General features: G+C 54.9%; 1 protein-coding gene across 6 annotated transcripts in view; it reads right to left on the bottom strand.

Annotated features, from left to right (window-relative positions):
- The window catches only part of OPCML (opioid binding protein/cell adhesion molecule like), a 287,268-nt gene that overhangs the window by 84,503 nt on the left and 182,908 nt on the right, over positions 1-19,857 (bottom strand). For 3 of the 6 annotated variants that reach the window (XM_075774463.1, XM_075774462.1, XM_075774466.1), the window contains one exon: positions 11,586-11,670. In XM_075774463.1, coding sequence (XP_075630578.1) covers positions 11,586-11,670 — 85 coding nt within the window. Of the gene's footprint in view, positions 1-11,585; positions 11,846-11,893; positions 12,013-12,108; positions 12,753-19,857 lie in introns of those variants that run through there. The other 3 variants (XM_075774467.1, XM_075774465.1, XM_075774461.1) reach the window with 3 other exon arrangements.

Below are 19,857 nucleotides of genomic sequence, written 5' to 3'. Positions count from 1 at the left end.
TCCCTGCCAGAAAAAAAGCTTTCAAACCCAAGCCCGGCACCTGCTGGCATCCCAGCAGCTCGCGGGGCATCCTCATCCAAAAACCTGATCAGAAAAAGACACGCACGAGAAGCCAAAGTCTGGAGCACTCTCCCTCTAAATAATAACCAGAAAGGAATCGATCGATGCCAAACAACACTGCAGAAGCCCACCAAGCCCTGCCACCCCCTCGCCTACGGCGCCCACTCCCCAAAGCTGCCTCTTCTCCCCAGGATGTCCCGGTGCTCCTCAGATGGGGTCTGACCCCACGCCCAGTGCCAGCGATTTGGGAGGAGCGGGTTCCTTCCAGTGCGGAGGAAAAGAAAGATGAGAGACAGAAGCCCCGACACCTAAAAGGGAGAAGATAAATGGCTTCCAAAGGGAAATAACCTGCCGGACTCAGTGGGTTTGGCAGCACCCTGCTAAGTGCGGCATCAGTCTTGGAAACCAGCTGCAAGCTCAGCAGTCACAGGACACAGCACGGGTTTCGGAGAGCGAGGCCGAGCAGATGTCGGAGCTTCTTCCCAGAGGGAGCCTGTGGCCAGGACCACGCAGGCTCGGCCACCCTCGATGGCTCCTGGCTTGGGGCGGTGGGCTAGGAGAGGGACGGCGAAGGGATTCAGCTTGGAGCCAGCATCACGGACCCGGGGCATCCCCAAGAGGGATGCGGCTGCAGCGGAAGCCGCGCTCCGGGTCCAAATCGGAAAAGCTGGCGAAGGCGAAACCACACCGCGCACCCTCACAGCTCACCAGCACAGCGCAGGACGCGGCCAACGGGGAGAGGCAGCACTTCTAGTAAAGGGAGCTGCTTCGCGCAGACGGGCTGGCCCCATCACTGATTTACCGGGCAATAAAAGCAAAATCAAGGAAAATGCTCCAAGTGCACCTCTGAGAGTCTGCAGCCTCGGTTATAGAGTCTGGGCAGGCCCCAGCTGCCTCTTAAAAACTTCTCTTGTGCATAACAGGTCTGCACGGTGACGGGGGAAGGGGTCGGCGCGCTCTGCCGGGGGGCTGGCTGGCTCTCCAGCGGGTACCGGAGCACGACATCCTCCGCAAGAAGAGGAGGAGGAGTACTGCTGCTGGGGACCACCACACGAAAAGGTGGCAGAAGGCAGCAGGATGAGGCCAGCAGCCATCCTGCGGCAGGCTGGCAATCCCCATTGCCTGGAAGAAAAAAACCAACCCAACCTTACAGACCAGCGAATATGCTCCACCCTGGACCTTCTCGCACGGGGCACCATCGGATGGAGCATACAACGAGCCACACTGCTACTTCAGAAACCTTCGAAGTCCTCAGCGGCACCCCAAAACACCAGTCCTGCAGCACAACGATGCTATGAACAGACCCACTCGCACACCAGGAATCCTGCACAAGGAGATTTAGGCTGTAAAGACGGTTCCCCCAAGCCCTCTGTGCAATCCACCGGGACCTTATCAGCCAACTGCAGCCTGAAACTACTGCAAAGGTAGCTCCTCCTATCAGTTGGGCAAAGAGTTCGTGTTGGGCTGAGTCTCAAAAGCAGAGAAGCACCTTACAGCAGCTGGCCCGTTTCCTCACAGCCTGCTCCGGACAGTGGTTCCCACCCTAGGCTTCCCGTCAGCTCCCAGGACAGTCACTACAGCCTTGCCTGGGTCACCGTCTGAGGCACCTCCTGCTTCCCCCCTACCCATGAGGCTTGTTACACTGTCGAACAGAGGATATTAGATTAGTCTGACACAATTTCTCCTTGACAAACCTCCCCTGGCTGTGGCACAGCTTCTCGTCCTTTCCTAGCCGATCACAAAAAATTTCCTTGATTGTTTGCTCCGGAGGATGCAAGGTGAGCCATCTCCTAGGACCGTTTCTCCTCCCTTTTCCACAGCAGACGCTATATCTGCCCTTCCCCGGTGGTGTGGAGCATCCCTTGCCCTCTTGGATGGTCCTGACATCGCTCCAGCCAGTTCCCTGCAGAGCCAAGCAGGAACGGCATCGGCCCCGGCAATTTAGACGGGAACCCCAGCAAGAGAGTGGAGCGGTCCAGAGGAGGAGCAGGGAGCGAGAGAAACCCCTCTTAAATAGTTTTGCAGCTGAGTTTACCCGTGCTGCAGCAGGCAACAAAGAGAAACGTCAAGAGCAATGAGACAAGGCAGGGGAGGCGTCGCAGCAGATAAAGGATTCTTCAGGTATGAGACAAAACCAGCTTTGGAAACCTCGCAGAAGTGAGTTTAAAGTCTCCGGAGGATATCAATTGAGAGTCTGTCACTCGGTGTCAGGATAACTTTCTGGACAGCTCTCGGAGCTTGTTAAGCTCTCGCTCGGGCTGCATTTGAGCTCTGGTGGCAGTGCTGCCTGCTAGCACGAGCGCTGAAATGAGATGAATAAGACCCGCCGAGTCCACGCAGCTTCTCCGTTATCCCTCCAACATCCCCCCCCACGCCCTGCAACACCCCCCGCCACGATGGCTATGGGGAGCGCAGCTGGTGTTGCTCAAAGACACGCTCCCTCGGGCAGGGGATGTCTCTAAAGAGGGGACAACATGCCAAAACCGGGCTCCTCCTGCCCCAAAACCAGGGGCTGTCGTGTCCGGGAGTTTGCGGACGCAGGATGGGAAACGCGGGATGAGACGCAATGGCCTGTGTAATGCAGGTGGTCAAACCAGACGGTCGTAACCACGTCGCAGCACCACGATCTATGGCTCTGGCAAGAAACTAGCCGCTTCCCCCACAGCAATCATTTCATCAAAAGCCCTGCAAGACTCCCGCTGTTCCCGCTAGCCCCGGATCCCTAACTTTAATTAAGTCCAAACAGCCTTCTCGCAAGAACAAGGGAGGAGAGGGTGACTCAGACAGCGATGGGACCAGCCAGCGTAATTATCATACAGTTAAGAATATTAATTAAAAACAGCCCTCCCCCCAGTTAAAAAAAAAAAAAAAAAAAAAAAGCGCCAGACTAATCAATTCCACTTAAAGGAATATATGGGGATAAGGAGCAGGAGCAGGGAGGGTGACGGAGAGAGAGATGGGATGCGACGTGAATGCTAACAGCTTCCCACCGTAGCTGCTGCCGCAGTAAGCCCCAGGCCTGGCTGCTTCCAACAGTTACTTCGAGTCTCCTTGGAAATGGGCTCAATCTTTTCCTCTACCTGCTGCTGCATCAGAGCAACTCCTGTGATCGCACAAAGGACTTTAAATCTCGGCTTTAACTGCCTTGATTGAATTAAATGCAACAACACGGTAAAGCAGCCTCTTCATTTAACGTATAAGCGCGGAGGCTTTCTCCTCTGCTAACGGCGCTCTCCCTCTTTCTGAAATGATGAGTTGCTCATGGGTTATGCTCTTTAAGAAAGAAAAAAAAAAAAAAGTCATCTGATAAAGTGGGTTATAAAACTGGTGGTGGTAATAAACGGAGAGCAAGGAGCCTGATGCAAAGCCAGCAGAGAAGGCAGAAACTGCTGTAGGGATGCAATATCTGAACCGTGATTAATACGTGACCGTGGGTGACAGCGGAGGGAGCAGAGCAGGGTGGCACTCGCCGAGCTGAACCCGCGACGCAGGGGACACAGGGAGCAGCGCTGTGCCCAAGCGGGGACAGAGGGGAGGCTATCGATGAAGGATGATGAGTGGTTAGCTCCAAAGCGTCAAACCCAAGGGAGGAGAGGTGCCTGGCAGCGCGGCACCCTCTCGACTGCGCTCACCACGCGCACAGACCGTGAGCTGCGACCGAGGAGCAGAAGGGGATGAAGCCGAGCACCGACGCCATGCGATGGGCGCAGCCTTGCAGTGACTGCTTAATCCCCCGAGACTGCTGGTCTCTGACTGAGCTGCAGGGAAAAGGCACCTCGTGCGCCCAGGTTCATGCCAGGGAAAAACTCAGGATGCAGAGACACTGTGGAGAAGGGCTCAGAGCGGAGGAAAAAAGGATGAAAGATGATGTTCTCTGCCAGAGCACAGCTCTGGTACTCCCAACCCCTACCCACAGCCAAAACTGCCCAAAAAAATCTGGGCCACATCATTCCAAGTCAGCTCTGCAAGGACCAACACAACCACAGACTCATGACCGAGTGTGAAGAGCTTAGCTCCCATCTCTCCTTCCAAAAAAAAAAAAAACCCCAACCAAAAAAACCTCCAGAAAAACCCAAACCCATACTCATCCTCCTTTCTTGGGACTTTCTTGCCTCTCTGCAAAATGGGAATAACAGCAGCACGCTCCCATGGCTCTTACAAGCTGCAACACAGACAGGGATGTGTTACGAGAAGGTGCCCTGGGAGCATAAACCATTTCTTTTTATCAACCTCCATTATTATCACATTAATGTCATCTCCACTGGCAGGATGAATGCTCAGGTGCCCAGGAAGCACTCCTGGCTCTTTCCTGCCCCTCCACGGGAGCAGGGCAGCCTGCCGGCAAATGCCCACGAGAATTACGGCCAGGTTCCCGGGCGCAGACACGGCTATCGGTTCCTTTTTATGAGCCTTCATTGTTATTACCACCTATTTCTTTTTACATTCCTGCCAAAATACCAAACATTAATCTCCCTCGCTCCCTGCAGGCAAAACATGGGTAATTGGATTTATATGGGTTAGAAATTTGTTAGATTTTTTTTTATATATACACACACACAGAGAGAAAATATAAACAAATAAGAGGTCAGGGGATGCACTTTCCCTGGGTCTCAGGCCACAGCCCCCCGCATCTCAGCAGCCGGCACATCCCCGTGGTCCAGCCGGCCGGGCTGAGTGCTGGGCTCTGATTTAGGAACTCATCCCACAGCGCTGAACTTCACGCGATGGGAGTTAGCACGCGTGGCTTTTTCTTTGGTTCGTCCTTTCAATCACTCTGTTTTCCCCTTTGCTCATTCCTTTCTTGCACCTGCTATTTATACTTTTTCCCCCCCTTCCCAACTTTTCTGCCTCTTCTTCCACTTCCTCCCTCCTGGCCGCCCATTCCTCTTCTCCCCAGCTCCAGCCAGGAGGTGACACCACACGTACAAATCTCAGTACACCAAGAGAAGAAGAAGTAAGATGCTCTGTGTCACTGCTCCTCTGTTTTCCCCGCCTGAACCCCACCCGCACTGGAGATGGCACAAAGCACCTTATCGGAGTCAGCACAATTTACTGATCCGCTCCTACTCCACAACAGTTGTTCTCATTATCCTCCCCCACCGCGGAGAAACAGACTTTGAGACCCATTTGTATCCCGAGGAACAAGTCAGTCAAGTGAGTATAGTCATGGAAACAACTCATTTTAAGCAAATCTTGGGAAATATTCATAGGAAAACAGAAGTACAATCTGTGAGTATTTTGCACTAAAGATCCGACCTTGAAGGGTTCTGTCTGTCAGGCAAGACAAGACCTACGCATCAAATGAAACCTGCAGTAAACAACCCATTACAGGCTAAGAATTGTTGGCAGGGGCTGTGGGGGAATTATTTTTCTCATTAAAAAAAAAAAGGAAGAAAACCCAGAACATCCTAACCCTCAAAGGCTGCTCACAAGGACGGAAGAAGCAGTGATAGTCACCGAATCAGATATTCCTTACGAACTGTCTGCTGGGCTGCAGTATCTAAAGATTATCACTTAAAACAATATGTCCAGCTGTTGTAAAAAGCATCCGTGGTTTAGGGCTGAGAAACGCACGGAGGCGGCAAACTGCGAGAGCAGCCAAAGAAACAGAGAAACTCTTCAGAAACCGGGAACGTGAAAGACAGCCCCTGCGCCCCGGTTTCATTTGGCAGCGTTAACACCTAATCCTTTTCTAGAAACAAAGACCCGAGCTCCTGGAGCAGCCTGCGTGATCTGAGGCAAGGACAGCTATTACCGCTCGCAATCCCGGGGAGTTTATTATGCTTGCAAAAAAGATCTCGTGTACCCTATAGCGAAAGGATTACTAACAGTTCAGTCTCATCCCCTGGAGCTGAATAACACCGCTTGTAGCTATTTCTGGCTAGTAGAGCTCAAAAACTTAGCGCGGGGCCGGCTTTTTGCTAGGCGAGAGGACCTTCCTAGGACTCGCGTCCTGGCCCTTGGCGAGGTGACAGCGAGCGACTCCTCCTCCCACTGCAGAGCCGGACCGGCTCGCCGCGCTCTCAAAAACAGGCTTTTCTGAAGCAAAATGCCAACGCTGTGGTTACGATCACCGGCTAAGGGTGAACTTCCCCCCAAAGCAGCCCCGAATCTTCCCCTAGCACAGCCGGACAGTGCCCCCTCGCCCCGTACGACCCAAGCGGGCACCCCACCGCAAACCAGCAAAACCCGCCACGGAAACCGAGATTCATCCCGCAGCGAGGACAGCAGGATTTGGAACTCATCTCCTGACGCTTAGCGAGGGCAACGCTGTGGCGGGGGCGGGCTGCGAGGCTGCTCCAAACCCCGCCGAGGTGGGAAGGGAACGCTGCCAGGGAGGTTTGAGCCCCAGCTGCACGGTCTCAACATCTGCATTTCGGCAGCGGCATTTGCCTTCGTGCCACGGGCTGGGGTGGAGGGAGCGCTCCCGCAACCCCCCGACCTTTCTCCAACCACCCTTCCAACGGCTGCAATATTACGGGGAAATTAGCGGGCACTGTAATTATAATGATCAGGAGCAGATAAGACAAGTTAAATACCAGCTACCTAGGGAGAAATTATTATGCCAGCCAGGAGGATCCAAATGCCAGAATCCGTGGCTGTAATTTCACTGAGTCGCCAATTACAGCTCCGCCACGCAGCGAGCTCTACCTTGGAAACGGCAGGTATATATTTAGCTGCTCCAGAAAAACTTTTTGGGTAGGAGGGGGAGGGAGGGGGCAGCGATGGAGCAAGTCCTCGCTAATCTGCTCTTCGCTAATCCCCACGCTTTTAGCATTTGCACACACACACCCCCCAAAAAAAAAAAAAGCAAAAAAAAAAAAAAAAGCAGCAACTCTCTTCCCACTTCCCAGCAAGGATTTAACAGCAGAGACGTGGCTGCATTAACGCTTCTTTTCTCTGACAGGTACCGGCGTTGCACGGCGGCAGGTGAGTGTCACAACCCCCATTAACAGGTAGGTAAACTGAGGGCCGGCGGTTTGACCGAGAAAGAAGGGGAAAAAAAAAAAATAAATCTGATTTCCCGACTTCCCAGACCTATGCCCAGAGAGTGTGGTCCTGCCGCTTGCTCCTGCTGGTTTTATTTTACTGAGGCCTCATCGAGCTCTGGGAAACAGGCTGCGGTAGGTTATTACCCAGACATATCCCAAAAAAAAAAAAAAAAAAAAAAAAAAAAAGCAGCATTGTCAGAAATAATTAAAACTATAATTGCAAAGATAAATGGAAGAACTGCATCTCATGATGTTGTATTTCTGGCTTTTTATTTTTAATTGGGATTGTTCTCATGCTTGCTAATTGAGAAAATACAGCCAGTCACAGAGCTTTGGATGCGAATGAGCAAAGCTACCCTGGTTTTTGGTAGCAATGGCCACGGGCTCTCCAGGAGTGAAGAGAAAGGTGGAGGGGGATTTGACTTGAAAATCTGCCTTTAAATACAGGGGGAAAAGCACCTCTGTATTTTCCAGTTATACATGCCTAAGGTTTCTTGTCCAGTCTTAACACCATCTATGAACACTCATTTCTGCTAATCATCACTGACAAACAACTGCTGTTGGCTCTGTTTTACGGATGGGGAAACTGAGGCAGAGAGCAACAGAGGGGCCTCCTCGAGTCCTGGTGTCCCTGCGGCGACAGCCAAGGAGAAAACTCGGCGTCCCCCGTCTCCCAACCACGGAAACACACTCTCTTTGCCTTAAAAAAAAAAAAAAAAAAAAAGATGCCAATATTTCTTAAATACAGATAAAAACTATAAAGCCTTGAAATTTTGAGCAGCTGTTGTTTTATGTCTTTATGAACTGTACTGATGCCTGTTATAAAAGGTCGCTTTGCTGGCGGCACAAGCAATACGAGCCCGTTTACTATACAGCCCCGTTTTACCATCTCCTGAATATTTGCCACGGCAGCGGCGTTACCCGCGGTTCAGCCCGCTGCCTGCATCCCCTTCGCACCCCGGCAGCCCCCTGCGATGGCGAAGACGTTTTCACCGTTGCCATGCGGTTGGGATACAACAGAACCCAAGGTTTCCAGCCAGGGTCGGCCCACCGGGGATTGTTAACCGTGCTGGGGACCCGCCAGCGGTGCCCCCGCGGCAACCCAAGGGATGGATGCCCGTGCCCCCCGCGACTCCCAGGGCACGCATCCAAGAAGCATCGTGCATAGAAAGCTGAGACTCGGTGGCACTCTTCCCAAAAGCGGAGACTTAATACTTGTTTTCACATCAAATCCCAGCTGGGAAATTAAAAAGTGACCTTCTTCGACCTCCCCGTCGGTTACCGGTGCGCTCCTTGGTCTGTTTGGGGTCCCAGGCTGGCGGGTAACACGGGTTACTGCTGCCACCTAAACACCGGCCCTGCTTGATGGCAGAAGGTTTTCTATGTCAGAGTCAGATAAGAGGCAGCTTGATTGTCTTTTTAATAGCACACAGAGAATTTGCAAACTGCTTTGAGTTCCCCGGAGAGGAAAGGTGCATGACTGTTACGGGAATTGTTTGTTCTTACAATAAAAAGTAGGGAATTATCAACAATCTCTGCTTAAAACAGGGCAATCATTTGCTGCTGATCTAAGATGACCTAGAAGTTGCCTGTAGATGGAGCCTTACTTTCTGCAAGGATTACGCCGAGCCTCCCTCCAAAAAAGGGCAGCGAGCTGGAAATGGAAGCGCCCAAAATCCAATACAGGAAAACCACAACCAGCCTGAAAAGCCTCCAGGTTTCCTCCACCGCTAGCACGCGGTTCTGCTCTCTCACATCTCCTCCTTTCTGCAATGCAATGCGTGGTTAAAGAGCTGATCTTGGGAAGCAAGGAGCTTCCATCAGCCCTGCCGAAACCAGGGAGACTCACAGACTCAGCCCAACTCATGGACCAGCCAGCAGCCCCCTACGAAGGAGGATGGGAGAGGACCTGGCCCCTCCAGACCTAGCAGGATCCTGGCTAATTCTGCAAGTGCAACGAGCTGGAATTACGGGGCTCAGTTTCTCAAAGCCCAACTCCTCAGCTAGCTTCAGTCTGAGCCCCAAGAAAAGTGCCATTTTGCAGGGAGGACAGCAGAGGACACCCACATCTGCTCCCACCGTGGGTAGCGCTATCTGCCAGGAGAAAACCCTACCAGGGCACCCACGCTAGGCATCTACCGCAAACATCACCCACACAGAAAGTCAACCCAGGGCAGTTTCCCCTTCCTGGCTCTCCGTGGGGTATCGTAGCCTGCAAATAAATACCGGCCACATCCTTGAACCTCTCCACCTTTGAGCTGCTACGTGCAACCCGCTGTTGATGCTACCACTTTGGGTTGCTGCGTGCAACGCCTTGCCCACCTCCAGACGCCAAGGGAAGACAGAAAGCTGCTTGCTACTCAGAGGCTGCAGAGGAAACAGGGGTGGGAGAGAAGAGGGGAGTCATTGGGAACCAGCAGTGCCAGAAGAAATGAGGACAACTGAGGGCAAACGGGAGCCGGAGGCCAGAAACCTGACTGCAGCAGGGAAAGCTAAACTTGAAAAGAAAAAAGGGAGGGGGTGAGAGCATGGAAAAGATGCACTGGAGAGCCTGGGCAGGGGCAGAGGCTGAGGGAAATGGGTAGAGAGCAAGTGCTTTTGAGGCAGGGGGGTGCTAAGCACCGGCACTCAGAGTCCCACCAGGGGATGCAGAGTTCCTTACAGGAAGGTTAAAATACCCCACCGCTCCGGGGCTGGCTGCTTCACAAACATCCCCTCTCGCAAACAGCACAGAAAAAGAGGCCAGAAGCTTAAAAAAAATAAAAAAAAATAAAAAAAATAAGGAGATCCTAGTCAGCCCTCTGCTGGCAGCAGGCTCGGCCGGCACTGGAGCCATGGGGCTCCCCAGGGAAGGGGCTCAGCCCCCCACACAGCTCGCTCACACCCTGCTCTGACCTCCACAAGCATTGTCTGCGAAAGCCCCAAACCCCACGCTTCACTGGGGAGGCAAATTCAGAAAGGGAGGAAAAGAGCGCCAAGGCCAAAGGCGTCTCTCTGGGGGATTGTCTTCTCTCAACTGCCTTGCTCGCTCCAGCTCGGGTTAATCATCGTTGCAGTTCAATTATGAAGAGCACAAGGAAACGCGCCCTCTCCTCTCCTGCTGTGCCACGGCCCCCAGTTACATGTTGCGACGACAAGTGCGTCCCAGCGGGTTCCTGGCTGGGACCGAGGAATCGGGATGCGCCCGGCACAGGCAACATCCCAAAGTCTGGCAGGCGCCGTGCCGGGAGGCAGGCAGACAAGCGACCAACGCCTCTCTCCCCAGCCCAGACCTCGTGCCGGAGCCCGTTTCCCACCACCACGTTAGGCACCGAACGTTTCCCCTCTACGCAGACCACCCCAGCCGCAGAAAGCTTGCCTGACCCCCCCTCTCCATGCCTCCGCCGCCCAGGCGAGCAAAGCACCCTCTGCTCAAGCTGGCACAAGCTCCTCATCCCTGCTGACGGCTCGACTGCTAACGGAGAGCACACAGGCTCGTGCCATCCCTGTGCCTGGCTTTGGGAAGAGCAGCTGCTCTCTGCGGCAGCCCTGTTACTCCAGGTCTGAGCGAGGGAGCAGCCAGTCTCGCGTGGGGGGCACCCGCCGCTCGCTATTGCGGAGAAAGCGGCAGGCTAACTCCTCCAGACTCGCGTCCCGCTATTCCCGTGCTTCTTCCTCAAGTCCCAGGGCTGCTCGCCCAGCTGGATTAACCAGCTCAGGTTCTCCCTGGGCTGCCTAAAGCACGCACAGCACGACCCAAAGCCCCGGACGCGAGCTGACTCCCCATCGCCTGCCGAAAAAGGCTGGGCTGCTATCTGCTCATCTGGCCACGCTGCTGCGATGTCTATCGAGAGCTGCTATCCTACGCGGGCAATGCACCATGTACACCTGTAACTCATTCAGGGAACGAAAAGAGATGCTCTGCCGTATTGTGCAGCATAGAAGCGGCCCATCTGCATATAAGCTGCCTGCATTTCTCCTACAGCAAACGGCGTTAAGGTAAAGCATCCATCAGAATTCATAAGATGCACCCCTGGAGTAAAAGATTGATTTGATATTAACAGATTCGTGCAGAGACTATAAAGCAATCAAGGCGAAACGCTGACACCTCGGAGGCATCGCAGCCCTGGAAACCCGCTGGCAATGCAGGCTGGCATCGGCGCAGGCAGCGCGGACCCCCCCTCCCCTCCCACACAGGCACACGCACGGAGACAACTTCGGGAGCATCAGGCAGCGCTAACTCACTGTCTGCCACCTAAGCCCCTTTGTCAGCTCCTCGTCTGGCACCCGCAGCCCCCCGCCAGCACCCACGGGAGGTTGCCAGCCCCGCGCTGCAGCCCGCTCCCCGCAACACAGCGCCAGCACATCTGTCCCCCCAAAACCGCTCCGCCGGGGCATCCCCTGCCACGTTGGGGACGAGCCCCGGGACGCACACAAAGTCTCCAGCCGGTCCCAGGACCCTCCGGCAGCCCTGCTCGGCGCACAGCATCCCCCGAGAGCCGCAGCCAGGATCCCCCCCCATGCCCCCCATGCCCGAAATCCAGCTGCTCCTACCTGAGCGTGGCGCTCTCCCCTTGTCGCACAGTCACGTTGTCCATAGCTTTGGGGAAGGTGGCATCTCCGCTGCGCACGGGCACTCCTGCGGGCACAAGGAAGAGCAGCCTGAGACAGAGGACGACTAGGCACCTCCAGGGCAGGGCTAAGCACCCACCGACCCCCATCCTGGGCAGCAGGGACTTTTCCAACAGGCAAAAAACACACCCGACAAGGCCACCAGGAGCGAAAAGAGGGGCGGGGGGGGGGGGAGAGAGAGGAGGAGGGAGGGGGTGCGTGTGTGTGGGGACGGGGGGGAGCAAAACCACCGGGGCGAGCGATGCGGAGCTCCACGGAGATCAGGAGAGCCCCCGGCAAGGCAGCCTGCGAGCGCTGAGCCTGCAGAGCGGCATCCGGAGGGAGTCCCCAGTATCCTTGGGTGAGGGAGGAGGACGGGAGGGCTGGGGGGGGAGGAGGAAGAGGAGGAGAGAAGGTGCAGAGCAAGAGATGAAGGTCACAGATGTGTGTCTGCTCGAGACGCTACTTTAAGATTCAGTTGGGCACGCGCTGCGGAGATCTGGCATCAAAAGTTTATAACCCAAGGAGGAAACGTAAGTGTCTCTGGCAGGAAAGGGAGGGCGGCCATAAAAACAGGCTGGGGGAGCAAAACGGGCTTGGAGTTGGGCTCTTTGCCGGCTGTTGCTCTTTCGTTTAAAAAAACAGAGGGAAAAGGAAAACGAAGACAAAAAAAACCCAAAACCAGAAAAAAACACCAAAACCCAAAAGCTCCCCAAAATGCCGATTCTGTTGCAAGATCGAAACTTCCCCGCGGAGCTGCAGGCGACGTCCCCGCCGCCCGGACGCGAGGCAGAAGCCAGCGACGCTCCTCGGCTCCACGAAGTGGGTCTGCAGATCTCCCCCGCTCCTCGCCGTGGGTTCGGGGTGGGAGGCTGCTCTCCCAGCTGCTGCTCAGCCGAAAAACGGGGAGGACGGGGCGCGGGGGAGCGGGCGAGGCGGCGGCAGCAGCATCCCAGCCCCGCCGGCGCGGCTGGCCCGCAGCATCCCTGGGCGGCGCGCAGGCTGACTTCCCGGGGTTGTCATGGCAGCGGCTCCATCACTGACCGGCACTTTGGCTCCCGCACACCCGCACGCACCCAACACCCGCACACCCGCGGGCGGGGAGCGGAGCCGTGGCGCACGCTTCACACGCCAGCCTTTAACCCCCACCGCACCACGCTCCTCGGCGCGCAGAGGGACCCAGGCTCCTACTAGCCAAGGGGACCCCCCACACACACCCCGCCGCCTCCCGCCCCCCTTTAACCATTTCAACCCCGGCTGCAGAGGGGACTTTGCTCATGCAACGCACGCTGCACAGCCTCACGCTCGCCATACAGCGGGATGCTGGCTCCCCTGCCCACCCGAACTCCCTCGCTGCATCTTTCGCTGCATCTTTCTCTGCATCCACCTGTTGATGCGTCCCCCAGCCCGCTGCAGGGCTGGGACTGCTTTCTCCCCCCATGCCCAGGCAGCAGAGAGGGGCTGGGAGCCTGCAGGCAGGGCAGTGAGAAACGGTGTCCTGCTGCCACGCGTCTGCCCCGCAGGGTCGTGGAGGTTGGATCAGAGGATCTCCCTGCCCTGTCCCTGCAAAAAATGTCCTCTCTGGAGACACCCAGAGACCACCGTTTACCTCCTCAAAGAGCAATTGAGGGCACCAAGACCTCGGTGACCATCCAGACACATCTGTGTCTGTGCCTACAAAAGAAAACCAACCTCACGCTGCCATCTCCACACAGTGTGCTGTGCAGTTCCTCATGGCCAAGCCAAGACAGGCTGGACCTCGGTTGGGTGCCTTCCTCCAAAGGGCATCTGTCTCTTCTACTGAATATATCACGGGGAAGCTGCCCCCTTCCAGGGGCCAGAGGAGGAGCGTAACAACCAGTGGAAGAGTTTTAGCTATTTTGGGACCTCAACCTCATTCAAAGACCCAAACACAGCTGCTAAAACTGATAAAGACATTTTGCAAGGGTTTTTCAGTGATCCCAAGCTCAATTATCAGCACAGCAGGTCCATTGTACACGGCAGTGGGACGCAGCGACCCTAAATACATCACTAGCCGTGGGCTAGCACTGCAGAGACGCACGCTGGCTCCCGGCACCAGCTATGGCTGCAGGCACCAGAGGGATGCTCACTGCAGCTTAGACAAATAGGACAGCCTAGGAACCGAGGGAAGCGCTGAGAAAAGCAGGGCCGAGTTTTCCATCAGAAAGCTCTTCAGCTGCTGAAAAGTTGGCTTAACCCCACACATGCAGGTTGGCTGCTTCAATGCCAGGCATCCTTTGGGGGGAAGGCTGGAGAGGAAGGACATCCCACCTCTTTCCCAATCTGCTCCCACCCTGGTAGGCACAGAGGAACTGTGTCTGCTGGCAGGGAGGGAGCAGCAGCAGAAAGGAATCAGCACAAACCCGCCACAGCTCCTCACCAGCGAGACAGCCCGACCCCGGGTGCTCCCGAGCCTCGTCCAGCAGCAGCACAAGCTCCAGCGGGGAGGATGCTGCAGGGACCAGAAGCTCTGCTGGGTAAAATGGTGTTTATCCCTTGGGATAGGAAGCCGTAGACATAGAACGCGTGTAGCAGAAAGCCTGCCAGAGCCAGTGCAATTCAGGAAAGGTGAGATTTAAAGGGGGGAAAAAAGCCTGTCTGCCTCAGAAGGAGCCTCCGAGGAGACTGGAGAGACATGGCTACATGAACAGATGTAAAGGCAGGGCATAAACGGACAGACAGACAGCTAAACCGGCTGCTACAGACAGCTGGGCACAGGGAAGCATATACGGGGCATCAGGGAGGGAAAGAGGGATGTTGTATATATTTACATAATAAAAACCTGCCTAGCTGGGTACAGACCCAGCAGCCTGGGACAGCTATGCAGGAGACGGCAGGAGATATGTCTTTTGGGCATCCAACAGTGGGTACAGGCAGCCTCTCCTGACCCGGTTTCCTGGACCTCCCCATCACAAATATCTTCCAGTCCCGCCACTCTGGTTAATGCTACCTCCTGAGCGAGCGCGCTGGCATCAAGTGAAGGGAGCAAGCTGGGACGCGGGGGAGAAAAGGGCAAGGGAAAAAGGACTTGAAATCCAGGAGGCTACGAAATCTGGATGCAAACACAAAGTCAGCAGACTCAAAAGCAGAGCCACTTTTGTACCTAGACAGGTTGCAGACCTGAGGTTGTACGGGGAAGTCACGCGGGTGGCTTCAGCTCAGGTCCATGTCTAAAAATATCACCTAGCTGAGAGGGACTCAGAGGCTGGCACAGGCCCTGGGGGCACCAGGCATATGGCAGTGGCGGATCCTGCTCCTCATGGTGACGTTAACAAGCCCTGACCTTCTCTCATCATCCCAGAGGCTCGGAAAGAAACCAAGGCTGCAAGGACGAGTCCCTGCACCTCCCCGTCTCTCGCCTCCCAGCCGATTGTCAATCTCAGCTTTTATTAGCGGTGCAGTTTGGCCTCCATCTCCCTCGGAGATTTCTCCCTCGTTGCTCTAATCAGGAGCTTGCAAATGTCAAGAGTACAGGCCTGGAAGTAATTAGTGAGGGACCAGAGCCCGGGGGCCGTGGAGTGGCTCAGCGGCAGCTCTGCTCCGGCACCGGGCTGGGGAGCAGCCTGAAGCCACCCAGACCTACGGCCGGCCGCCCTGGGTTTTATTCTCCAGCCTCATTGCTGCTCCCGGATCATTTTCCCCTTCTCCATACAGCTCAGGGCACGCCGAGATGCTCTCTGTGCAGTAGGGAGCCAGTCCGGCTCCCTTGAGATTCATGCAGTGAGGGATGGGGAGTGACACCGGGACCCTACGCACTTGGCCAGCAAGAGTCGCCTCCTCACTCATGAGTGCCCTTTGGGACACTGCCTCTTCCAAAAGGGCTCCAAAAAGCATTTCTAGCTCCTTTTAAACCATAGTTATTCACAGCCTATGGCCTTCCCAAGAGCACGCTGCCCAGGTAGAGGAACGCTATGAAGCGCAGCCACAGCTGCCCTTCGCCTCGGGACAGAGACTTGTCCCGTGGTGGGCACAACAAACCACCACGTCCTTGTCAAAGCGGAAAACGCAGTCCTCAACAGGCAGAGAAAACTGAAAATCTTAAGGCAAAGATGATAAAAAATAGCTTGCTCTTCTTTTTCGGAGATGAACTTTGGTGTCTCCGAGCCATTCAGCCTTGTGCGCAACGGAAGGGGTTAACGCTGCACCCAGGAAAGCAAAAACCCAGCAGAGCTGTAGGGGAGAGCAGTCCTTGGAGAACCGGGGCTTGTTTAATCAAAGAGCTAATCTTTGCTCGCAGAGGTTCACCCGGCAGCACTGGTGGAAGTGGAAGTTCTCCAGATCTCCCTCTGGAAACCCCAGACAAGCTTTTTCAAAGACTACAGCTCCTCTCCAGTTCCCAGCTTGCAGACAGCTGCTCGGCGCTTTCCAAAACCCAGGCTCTTTTAAGGCATCTCTCTCCCGGGGCATGTGAAATTTCTAATCCTGAACATCTTGGCCACAGTATCTGGCCAAGACGTCTGTAACACCTCCATGGTGAATATAGAGAGTTGTATCTTGTTGGTATCCTGCTACGTACAGATGGCGTCTGGGCTCGGGGCTATAAGATTTTTAACTAATATCTTTCTGCACTATTATCCCCTCCTCCCTTTTCTCCCACCTCCTCTTTCTCTCCCTCCCTCTCTCCATCTGTCCCTACCCCCTCTCTTCTCCACCTTTTCTCTTGCGCGCTTGCAGCTGCTAATTTTTACCCAGCATATTTGGCAATCCATCCCGACACCTCTTCCCCCACACCCCACCGCCCTGCTTCTCCCTTTTCCCGTTTGCTGCCGAATATTCTTGTTTCTTCACCCGAAAGCGAGTGCGGAGAGCACCGTGCACGGGCAGGAGGAGCACGCGCACCCCATGGAACTTAGCACCGAGGATCACATCTCACGGTCCCGGGATAAAGCTGAGCATCCATCGGCGGGCGGAGGGGGGGGACAGCAAAGCATCACCCCCTTCCCAGGATGAAAGCCTTCGGAAAGCTGTTCGCAGCTCGACTGACCGCTGCCCGGCTGACGGCACACGCTCAGCTCTCCCCCTCTGTTCCCCCTGCCTATCTCTGGCAGAATTTATTTATCCCACTTAATTTTTCCAGTTGTTTTATCTTGTTTTATCTTCACACTAAATCAGGCTCTCTCCGCAAACTGAACTTTTATTTTCCATGCTGTTACATTTAATGCATTTTATCGCATGAATTTAGCAAAAAAACAAAAAAACAAAAAAACAAAACCCACACACAAAAACTGCTGAGGTAATTGTGAAAAAAACACAGCCTATTCTTCAAATTGATCACAGTGCTTGAGCTCACCTGGGCAGAAAATGCAAACTCAAGACTCATTTTCCTTGCTAACACCCGACTGCGGGACTGGTTTAGCAGCCAATGCCCAGGTAGCCCCTCCGACACCACCCTCGTGCCCTAAATGCAAGCACAAATCCTCCCCGCTTCCATAAAATCCTTCCGAGACCGCGCAATCCCAGCCTGGGGTCATGGCGACAGCGCGACGAGGCAGGTCGTGGTTCAGGAGGACCTGCAACACCCGCTCGACTGCACAACCACGGCGGTGGATTTTAACGGGAGAATTTTACACTTAATGCTCGGCACACGGCTAAAATCCCCGGCTGAACCAGAGACATACGGCACGCTTAAACCCCGCGTAAACCTGACAACTGGAAATACAAAAAGGAGGCAGCTCTGAAGACGCCCACCTTGCGGAGTTAAAAGCAGCCTCCCCCGTTACACCAAATATTAAAGGGGGGGGAGGGGGAAAAACCACCAAACCCTTCTGAAAACACCCTGCTCAAGCAAACCTCAAAGGGGCTGGGACACCCGGGTACGGCAGAACCACACAGAGCCGTCACAACATCGCCCGAAAAGCCTGAAAGGTGAGGAGTTCATTTTCCAGCAGTATTTCTGACAACAATCCAGGATGGTTTTTTATTTTTTTTTTCCCCCTAAGGAAAGCAAAATGTTAAGCTTTTCTTCGTGATGCCAAGATTTTTTTGTTGTTGTTGCCATTCCTGTTGGTATTTAGTGCATTTGGGCAAGTTTTCAACTCCCATGCGGTCTTTCCCTTAAAACCCAGCTCTCGAGGGAAGGGGCGGAGGGGGACACACACACACACACACCCCCATTACAGACATGCGACATTTTACGTCGTTGCCAAAACATTTCCATATCAAAATACGCCAAAGTTCAGCCTGCTTTAAAAAAAAAAAAAAAAAAAAAAAAAAAAAAAGGAAATTGCCAGCTGATTGCCAAACAGCACAACAAAAACCCCGTTGCATTGTACAGCCTCTGCCGGCATCCATCGAAGAGGCGTTTCCAGGAGCCCATTCCCAAATTTCCCGCATCCCTGGGAAGCGGAAGGAAAAATCAGAAAAGGAGGGAATTGGAGCATTAGAGAAGAGAAAGGAAGTGTAGGGTGGGGGAGCACCTTCAGCTGGGGGTCCTCGGTCCAAAGAGGGGTGTCTGCAGTCACCCTGCTGCAGGTAGGGCACGCCGGGGGGGACACCCCTCCTGGGGGGACCGGAGGGGAGCACTGACCCACAGGGCCAAGCGAGGAGGACTCCAAGGCTACGCACCTGCAAGCACACCCCATGGAGGCAAATTTATTTGGGGGCGAGGACAGGACACAGGTGGTCCCTGCCTTTCCCCTTAATTCCAGGGTGCAGCAGGGAATTTGCAGCACGTGGGAAGCTCCTGCACCTGCAGGAACGGGGAGGGAGGCAGCCAGCTTGTCTCCACCTCTGCACAGCTTTGCCCGCGTGCAGGATGAGGCCAAACGCCCTTTGGGCAGCGAGCAGTAATTAAAATCCTGCCTGCTTCGACACCACCCCAAAAACCATGGGTTTTCCATAGTGGGGTTGGTCGGGGGAACCTGAATGTGTTACAGGTACCTGTGCGCGCAGCACGGGCACGCTGCGGCTGCTGGGGACAGCCGCCGTGCGTGGGGACAGGGTTCGTGTTCGCCTCCCCAGACCAAGGCAGGGCATGCAGTTCCGACGTTGCAAAATGCCCCTTCTTGCTCTGAAGCCTCTGAGCTACGGGTGAAGTGCTGTTCCATCCACCCGTGGCCCAAAGTCCTATTTAGAGGGAATGGAAGAAAAAGTAGGTTACGAACAGCGGAGGCAGACGAGCTGCTGTAAACAGGGCAGCAGCGCTGCACGCTCCCACGGGCTCTCGTCTGCTCGGAGCGCGGCCAAGCACGGGGCAGCGCCACGGCCCCGCTTCCCCCCACTGCCACCTCCAAGGCCCCCCCCCGCGTAGCCCCAAAGAGAGCGCAGAGGATGGGAGCCGATGTCGGGGTGCTGATGGAGCCACGGCACGCTGCATGCACCCCATCTTCTCAGGCACCGGGGGGGGGTGCCCCAAAAACCCTACACAGCTTTTCTGCAGAGGGAGGGACACAGCCATTTTGTCAGGCTGCACATACCCACCACATCCAAGGAAGAAGGAGCACAAGTCTACCACGTACGCTCGCCTCTGCAAAATGATTTGCCAGCCCAGAGAAAGCCAAGGGCCAGACACACACCTGGGTCCTCACCCTACGTGGGCATCTCGGGTTCACCCCAAACCCTACGAATGAGCCTGACTCAGTGCCGGGGGGGCGGAGGTCCAAGTTTGGCAAAAGCCACAGGAAATATTTAAGTGCCACAAGCTGAACCTGAACAACAAAGAGAGAGAGAAGAGGCCATGCCCAGGGTGGTGGTCTCCAACCCCAAGGTCCATGGGGCCAGGAGAACAGACAGGCCTGAAGGCATCTCTGAGGTGGAGGAGTTGGAGATGTGCAGATGGGAACGAGCTCCGACAGCAAAAGAGCCAGGCTGGGTTTGACGCGGTTCCTCCGTCACTGGTACCATCCTCATGTACGAGGTGTGGAGACACAATCACGTTCTCAAGTTAGTCCAGGAGCAGGAGAAAGACCAGAAAAGAGGATCATGACCACAAACGGCTCAGCATCGCTGAGCCTGGGCACGTAATGTTCATTTGAATCTTAGCAGCCATTACAGACCAGAAATGGCAAGCGGGACACAGGATTTACTCCCGCATCTACCACGGTCTCACCCTGACCGCAGGCAAGGCGGCGATCCTCTCGGAGCCCCCCAGCTTTCCCTGCCTGCCGAGCGGAGCAGGAACATTTCTTCCCTCTCCCAGGAGCATTTCAAGGCTCATTTCATAGACGCTTGCAAAGTGTTTTGCGAGCTCTTAGCT

Source organism: Balearica regulorum, chromosome 23 (genome assembly GCF_011004875.1).
Source record: "Balearica regulorum gibbericeps isolate bBalReg1 chromosome 23, bBalReg1.pri, whole genome shotgun sequence".
NCBI classification, from domain to species: Eukaryota; Metazoa; Chordata; class Aves; order Gruiformes; family Gruidae; genus Balearica; species Balearica regulorum.
This window is presented reverse-complemented; position numbering and strand designations above follow the sequence as displayed.